The 8,757-nt window shown below is 45.0% G+C and overlaps 1 protein-coding gene across 1 annotated transcript in view; it reads right to left on the reverse strand.

Annotated features, from left to right (window-relative positions):
• Window positions 1-4,778: 4,778 nt before the first annotated feature.
• Window positions 4,779-8,757, reverse strand: part of CDCA7 (cell division cycle associated 7) — an 8,349-nt gene continuing 4,370 nt past the window's right edge. Inside the window, exons 7-10 of the mRNA XM_026034919.1 lie at window positions 8,446-8,586; window positions 7,865-8,014; window positions 7,186-7,322; window positions 4,779-6,891 (exon numbers count right to left, since the gene is read on the reverse strand). Of these exons, the coding sequence (XP_025890704.1) occupies window positions 6,861-6,891; window positions 7,186-7,322; window positions 7,865-8,014; window positions 8,446-8,586 (459 nt within the window). The 3' untranslated portion in view covers window positions 4,779-6,860. The remainder of the gene's footprint in view (window positions 6,892-7,185; window positions 7,323-7,864; window positions 8,015-8,445; window positions 8,587-8,757) is intronic.

Genomic DNA, 8,757 nt, shown 5'->3' on the forward strand with positions numbered 1-8,757 from the left:
CCAGGACAAAAACCTTGAGATTTCTGTTATCTGAGAAAGTTTTCTATACCTCCAGCTATATCCAGTTATATAGCATCATGTTATATTCTATAGCTTCAACACTACTTAAAAATATATTACATGTATTTGCTTTTGTTTTAAGTTATTTTTACCTACATCAACGAATAGTGCTGTTGTCCTGTGCAGTCAATTTTCTCAGCTAAATACAGAAAAAGGGGAAAAAGGTCTGTGGGCAAGGCCAGGGTCACTGAGAGCAGTGGCAGCACCTCAGAGGATTTTGTCCTGTTTCTAATGGACATTTTTGAATGAGCAGCGTCTCCTCCCGTGGTGGTTCCACTGAGGAAGGCTGGGGAGTGCTGAGGTGATGAGCTCCGAGCCTCCTCACTGCGGCCATCCCTGACCCGGTGTCCTCCTCTGTCCCGGGCAGGAGCACTGGGCACTTATGGATTCACACCTGGCACCAGAACAGCCTCCTGGCTCTCACCAACATGAACCTTTCCCTCCTCACAGGTCGCCTGCAAAGCAACCACAGGCACCCTAGAGCTTCTCTACGTTGCTGAAAGAGGCAGCACAGAGACCCTCCAAGCTCCGTTTCGTTGCTGCTTCACTCCTTAGTATCTGCATTTCACAGAACTTACATTTACTCTCACGAAGTCCTCTCATTACCCAGGTTTCTGTCGCCACAGATATGGAGAAACCTCATAATCTCTCTGGACTGAGCCCACGAGTATCTGCCCTTCAGACAGGCTGCCAAAGGAAACGTCGCCTCACCAGCCCCACGGCTGGGTGGCACTCGCTCACTGACCCTTTGGAAAGCAGGAGAACAGGCAGGAACGAAAAGAAAGGCACCAAGCAGACCGTGATACTCTGCCAACCACTTCCCTTCAGCTGCAATGCAGTGGTTAGCCCACAAACATACACTTAATAAAGCAAAAGATTAAGAAATAGAGTAATGCTGCTTGCAAGAAGGCGGGGTGTGTGGCTACAACCAAAGCTTTACAGAGAGCTTTACTCTTCAGAGCTATGCAGTGCAGGTGCTGGATTTTTAGCCACAACAACCATTTGAAAATTAGCGGTGATTTCTTACCAGAGAAAAATGGGATTATATCAAAGCAGTTCAGTTTCTCACAACAAAACTCTATGTTTAGCCTCTAATACCAAAATTGTAACATCACAACTATTTTCATGAGAGTTAAATGAAAAGAGAAATAAAGGGGGAAGAAAAAGCCTTCAGAGCGATAACTCGGTGGCAAGGGAGCCAGCAGGGCACGGAGCGAGGCAGCTCATCCCCTTCCCCTGCTGAAAGGGACACAAAAAGAACTCTGGCTAAGCAGTTATTTTTCTGCTAATGTGAAAGTTTTCTTTTAAAGAGGAAGCAGATTGAACAGAGCACGAGAAAAGACTTTGACTTTGGCTTATTTCCAAAGTGTTCTTTTTTTTTTCCCCTGCCTGATGATTCACTGCCATCAGTCATATATTCACATTATAACCACTCTCAAAAAAGAAATAACCCAAACCAAAACCACCACCCCCTACACTCAGTAGCAAAAAAAGAAAAAGAAAACATATAATGAAAGCACTGGGAAGTCAGATCTTTCCTAGTGTTTAATTCTGCTAAAAAGCTATATAAGAGAAACTCACAAGGTGACTGTGAGTGCATTTTCTGTAGTTACATATTTGAGAAACTGGGGAAAAAACCTCTTAGCACAAGTTGGCCTCTAGATCTGGCACCTTAGAGTACCTCTGAAGATGGTGACTTTTCAAAGTACTAGCCAAAATAGTTAACAGTGATTTGGCTTGTATTTTTACTTCAGCAATATAAATATAAAACAAGAAAACCTACCGGTGTCCCTGACATCTGAAGCTTTGAAGGTGAAACCTTCCTTCCCCGGGGTCTGTCTCGTGTGGTGCGTTGCTTTTGAGAGGCGCTTGCTGGGACCCTGCAGGGAGACATTTCCGGGAGCGCCCTGGGAAAGCAGGAGCACTATCAGCAATATTCAGCTTGGCATCGGTGGAAGCTTCTCACCCACATTACGTAACTCTTTACAGATGCAGTAGCACTTCTGCGGGAGCATTCTAGTTAAGAAAATAAAGCATTCTAGTTAAGAAAGGCGCGTAGATGCAGTGCCACCTCACTATAGCCCTCCCCACCCACGACTTCGGGTTGTTGTTTTTAATCCAACTGAAGCGCCTGTCGTCCTTGCAACCGGGGCTCTGTTTTAATTCTGGCCAGAAGCCACCCAAAAAGCAGCCAACAGATCTCGTTCACCACGACTGTAGCTCTCTGCCCTAGGCGTGTTCTTGTATAAATCCAATATCCCCAGCTACTCCTAAACCTCAGTCCTAACAGGATTCCCACCCTCCCCTCAGCTCCCAGTCTCAGGATTCCTACAACTAACATCAGCCATCACATTTTGAGCACATCAATTACCCTCCCTGTTGCCCCTTCCACACGCCAAGCTGGACAGTCCAGGCTTAGTTTATCTGGAAACAGGGTGAGACCCAAGTAAGGGTGATGCTCTCTCCTCTCTTAACATTTGAAGCCAACCTACTGCACAGCAGAGCCCAGCATTACCTGGGTATTGAAGCTTAAGCTCCCATAGACGCCCTGTATTTCATAAGAAAGAGCCACATCTCTTTTGTGCATGTGTCACATGATCTCAGAGCTAGCCCGGTCCCCGCGTCCTTACTGCACCAAAGCCATTCTTTGCCTAGAAAAATGCTTAGCCCTTCCCGAGCCCTTTAACCGGCCGAGCAACTGCTACCCCTATGTTTTATATTCCCTCTCCTTGCTTCCCCCTTAAAAAAAAAAAAAAAAAAAAAAAAAAAACTATATATATATATATATACACACACACACATACATTTATACATATATATTTAAGGTTTTACAGATGAAAAATGTGTAATCTCCTGTGAGAGTGGTAAGGCTGAAGGGGTTAATTTCCTATTTTTAAATTTTCCATTGCACCTCTCCACACTAATGTAACCAGTTAAGAGGCTGCGTGTGTTGCTCTGGCAGAGGCAGCCCTTGCTACTTGATCAGCCTGTGAAGTAATGCTTTATTGTTATTTTTATAACCCTATATATAACATGAAAGAACACTGCTGAATGGGTAAGGAAGACGACACCTCCCTCTCCCCAAAGGGGAAAGAAAACTGGGACTTCAACATATGACTGTTTATTAAAAGGAAAGGAAAACTGGGGAAAAAAGCAGGGAACAACATATATATATATATGTATATGCATATATATATATAAAAATATACACACATACACACGGTATGTGTAGCTATACCTAGAAATATATTACATAACCTACAAGAGAATCTTCCAAGATTAAGGGGAAAATTGGGTAGGTTTGTTCATCATTCCATTACTGACTAAATTTTATTATTTTTTGACTATTTTAACTCCAGGACTCGAGAACTGAACTGTGTGGTGTTTCTCTGGCTGAGCTGATACACATGGAAGCTTTAGCTTGTATTTATACACTTAGAAACACAAGATAGAAGTCACCCTCCCAGCACACCATCACTTCTGTTCTCTACCCCACATTTCCCCCTTTCCCTAACAAGAATGCAGGATGTAGTGAATTTAAAAGTATATTTTTCCTATTAACCTTCTCAGGGTTTATTTCTAGCAGCATTTAAGCATGATTGAACTGCAGGATCAAAAAGGAACAAGCGAACAAACAAACAAAAACCCTAGAAATTGTATCAAACCTAGGTAGATGGAGTAGCATCAAAACTGAGAGGGGTGAGGGAACATCACTAATAAATTAGCAGTAATGCTACCTGGCACATAAGTCACCTTTGTAGTCTTCCTTTAAGGGCGAGTTTCTATTTCCATGCCTCTCTGTTTTCAAAAGTATCTGACAGAGCTGGGATTTTTTTTTTCCTCTCTTCCTTGTGAAGTGTCTTAATACACTGTCCGTTTGCTGTGGAGAGAAACCACAAGCTCCTTAACTACCTGTCAGGTTAATAGCAACAGCACTTAAGTAGCTGTGGTACGGACTCGGGGAAAAATGTATTGAGATATACAAAGGAATCACGTAAATCCTGAACTAGAATATTGCACAAATTAAATATGAATTTTGTTTTCACAGCACCAGCAACATAATGAAAGAGAAGTACCTGAACAAGGCTTTCTGGCAGGAGCACCTCCTTGTTCTTAGAGACTGTTTGAGGTCAGCTCAGTCACCCTGCTTGCTGTTTTTCCCCCTTTACTCCAGCTGGACACAGGATGGCTTTACGCATTCTTGTGCTACTATCTCGCACAAGTCTTCTCCAGACAGGACTACTCTGACTTCAAACCAAGAAGCCCAAGAATCGGGCTGGGCTTCTGCAGCACCAGGCTGCAGCCTGCAGCAGGTTATTCCCCCCAGAGCAGCAAGGGTTTTCTCAGAGAGGTTACCTGGAGCTTGGATAGAGGCTAAGGGACAAGTGGCAGGCACCTAACTTTGACTTGCACCCAGAAGTCAAAGTCAGTATCTCCTCTGCTCCCGTGCAGGTCAGGATGGATGCATCTGACCCTCAGTCCCCACAAAGGAAGAGAGGGTTGGCGCTTGGTGAAAGCCTCTGTATGAGAAACTGAGATATCTGGGCCCCTATGAGAGAGGTAGTGTCTTCCACTGCTCCCCCGAGGACAACCAACTCCTTCACATTGCAGCAATAACATAGCTATTCATCAGAAGGGGAGCACAAACCTAAGCATTTTTTTAATAATGGTAAAGAAGTAAAAATTCTAACCAGAAAAAAACACTTTTATTATCAAAATAAAAAACCTTTGTACAGAAGTTCATAGATCTGAGGGAATCTCAGCACAGCAGTCTCCATGACATGATACAAGGGGTTGCTTTTAACATAGTCCTTTCACACTCCAGCAATCAAAAGGCAAGCCCAACAATTAGAAAAATCACTCTTAGCTATCAAGAATATGTATTTCTAGAGCTCCTTTTTTCATGAAATGTTCCTAGAGGGAAAAGCACTCTCCACCTTGCACTGTCCAGCTATCAACACTATAAAAACAGAGACAAAAAAGGGGCTGGAGATCTTCAACAACACAGATGATTTACAAATCAGAGCTGCGCGTCTGACACATAAACACCTTTTGTTTCCAAATCCATCTTCCCCTGGCTGCCTCTTCCATGTACACTGATGTACTTCCCAGAAAGGTATAAAATGTGCACCATTATATATACACATACAGTACAAATCCTGTGCAAGCAAAGGGGTGCAAGGCCGTGTCCTGTTCTAGTGCTCAATACATGCAGGTTGATTCTGCCTACTATTCAACTGTACATTTTTTTTTTACATCATGCTCCAAATCTTGCACAAAGCTTATGCAGCAGTTTCCATTACCAACCCCTGGGCATTTTATACACTTTGTGGCTCTCCAGCTGGAATACTCATGGCACTTTTTTCTACAGCATCTACAGTACATGCGGCCCATCCACGCAGTATGCTGGAATTCTTGGGCTCAGTTTGTGCTCTACTCACAGCTCATTAGCAACATCATTTCTACAACCATGCTGAGCCAGACATACGTAGAAACATGGCACATTTCTAAGTGCTCACAAACTGTATGCAACCATTACATCTGCCTTTTCACTTAGCGTTGAAAAGTTTTTAGATAAGGCAACTGCTTTTCCTCATCTGCTACTGTCCGGGGTGTACTTGAGAACATTATCTATTCATGCTCCTGCTGCTCTATGCAACTGCAAGCTCGACTGCAGCTTAAGTTCTTACTTTTTATTTTGCTCATAGGTAACAAGCTCCTGATCCCAGTGCTTTGTCTGCCCCTCTGATACCAGAGCTCAACAGGCTACATCTTTAATCCACTGCACAGCTGCCAAAAAGCCACATGAGCCACCTCTGCTCCTGTGCTCGCTGCAAGCCCTGCTCCTGGGAGCTCCCCTCCGCTGGGCCAGAGCTGTTCTGCAGAGGAGCAGCTCTGCAGCTGGCAGCAACAGCAGGAAAATGCCAACTTCCAAATCCAACGGTCAACTGCCACAGGCTACACTCTGCTCTACACAGAGCAGTCACTCCTGGGTGCACAGCAGCACCTTCGCACGTGTCCCCGTCACAGCCAGGCAAGCCTCACTGCCGCTGTGGAAGTTTCTGGCTTCCTGGAGGCCTCCTGCCACACGACAAAATGTATTACCAGGTCCCCACTCCAATTGCTTCTGCTGCATTTTTAAGCTACTCAGTGGAGACCTTCCCTCAGAGTAAGTCTGCACTTTGAGTACTCTATAAAACCATTGGCACAGTGCCTGGAAACTGCTCTGTACAACCATTAGGGCTTCCTTTTTATACTTAAGGACAAGTAGTTGCTTTACAGAACTCCTAGCTTCTATCACTTGTTTTCAGGACGGGTTTGTATTGCAGATAAAGCTGAAGCTGGTCATGAGTTACACACATGCCCTGTCCACTTGGGAAGGTTCCCCAGTGACCTGAATGGTTGGAACAGTTTTGATCTTTTTGCAATTAATATTCAAGCGTAAGCAAGACTGCAGCACAGATCATCATATGCATAAAACTAATGGCTTAAAGTCCCATCTCCTTTCAGGAAAAACAGGAAGAAAAAAGAAATGAAATTAACAAGTTGTTGCCATGAAACAAACTGATACTCTCTAGTTTGCTAAGTTAACAGGTAACAATAGCATGTATGAAAAGGCCTTCAAAAAACTTTTTTTTTGTACTATTTGCACCGAGATATGTGATAGCTCTTTATCCTATTTTAACCCAAGAGGTAACAGAAGGAATACAGGAATTTGCAACATGACGTGATTGAACAATTCACTGTAGGCAATAATGAAATATTGGTGAAAGAGCACATAGTCTGAAGCAGCCGCAGCTTCAGTCTTCCATTCCAAGTTCTTGTTTCAGACTGAAAGACAAGCAGAGACAGGAATCAGTTTATAGCAAAGTGTTGTTCAGAAACTCTTCAGATATATTAGCAGAAGCCACAACAATAAACACCAGTTCAAGTGCAGTGCTCAGAGACAGAATGGACACAGCACTTGGGGGCTTTCCTTTGTGAAAACTAGCAATAGCAGAAAGAACTTAGGGCAAATCTCAGGTTCTAGAGACAACAAGGACTGATCTCAACATACTGAATGGCTGTGAGTCCATGGGAGAGAGAGAGCGCTCGCCTCCCTGCTTGAGGGCTGAGCACACCGACCTTTTCAAGTAGGCATGGACGTTGTCGTAGCCGTGGTACTTGGCCAGGTAAACCAGGACACCGGTAGCACATCGGCCGTCTCGCTGCCTGCAGAAGCTGCAGTTGCAGATTCCACGACAGGGCGGGCACTTCCAGGCCTAGGGAACACACAGGCAAGTCCTTCCAGCTGACCTGACATTATTCACAACCGCAGCTTTCAAGAGGACCCTGCTTCCCACTTAGTTCTACAGCAAACAGCAGCCCTGAAGTTGTCCAGAGCAATACAGAAGAAAATCCACATTTTCAGCCTCTAGGCCATTTGCCTTCCTTGCCCAAAGCCATGGGAAGCATTTGCTCAACTCCCGCACCCTTTCAACAGCCGCAACAGCGGCATTTTCTTTGTTCAAAATGCAGTTTATCTCCACAAAGCACTAGGTACAATGCAAGGCAGAACAGGTAACCCTGTTCCAGTGCTCAAACACAGGCACCCTCTGGCTCCCACAGTTTCCCTCTGTAAACAGCGCTACAGCAACACCAGCGATACGGCACTTAGGGAACACGGGGCTCCTGCCTCCTTGGAGCTGATCTAGCAACACGTATGTGCCACCGCGCTGCGAGGAGCTTCCCTGCTGGAGCTCCTGAACGGGAGGAGCTGCTTGAGCCCAGCAGAGAGCAGCATTTTAAGCCGCAGGAGTCTTACCGGATCCAGCAGGGCCGTCCGGACGTCCTCCCCGTACCTGTTGCGGAGGCAGGGCCCACAGAACTGGCCCCGCACCCCGATGCAGTCAGGGTTACGGCAGTTTGTCTTGGTGTCTACGGTTTTCTGGCGACACTGATGGCAAGTGGAGCCCTACGAAGGATGAACAGTTCAAGGAATAAGACAATAAGGATGGCTCTTGGGTTAGCAGAAGAGACAAGTTATCTTTGTTAACTAGCAGGATGCATGTACAAACTGAAACAAAAAAACGGATCAAAACTATTTTGAGGCTGTATCTTCAGCATTTGTTAAAACACTTTCACGGGCTGCTATCTCCCAGATATGAGAGCAATTCCAAGGTGCGAGCAAGCTAGCTGTCTAGATAACAGCCGTCCTATCAGTTCAGGAAAACGTAACGATGATTCAGGATCTCAGGCACACTCTCTCCCTTCCCCCTCAAAAACCAAATCCCTCCTTAGCGAGGGAGACCCTGGCTTTGCTCTTTGTCACTAATCCAAAGCAGGGAATACTGAACAGTCACTTCACGAAATCTTCACAATTTCACAAACTTGGAACACACTTACCATGGCCCTGTTGTACACTTTCTCTCTCGCTGATCCACAAATATTATTCAGTTCCTCCTCTGTTATCTCCTCAACGGGACGCACGACGTGTGGAAGAGCCATGGCACCATGGTGACCTCTCCTGGGAGCGCGGGCTTCGTGCTGAACAGCGAAGACATAATATCATTATGATTAGTGTCAGCAAAACCTCCACACAAACAAGAATGTGGAGATCCTTGAGGCAGTGCCGAAGGCTCAAATAACCATCTGCTGCTTAAACTGGAGAGCCTCTGTTCAAATAGGAGATGTCTGGTTTTTTTTTTTTTTTTTTCA

The sequence above is a fragment of the Nothoprocta perdicaria genome, unplaced genomic scaffold (genome assembly GCF_003342845.1).
Source record: "Nothoprocta perdicaria isolate Ctin4 unplaced genomic scaffold, notPer1 scaffold_0, whole genome shotgun sequence".
NCBI lineage: Eukaryota > Metazoa > Chordata > Aves > Tinamiformes > Tinamidae > Nothoprocta > Nothoprocta perdicaria.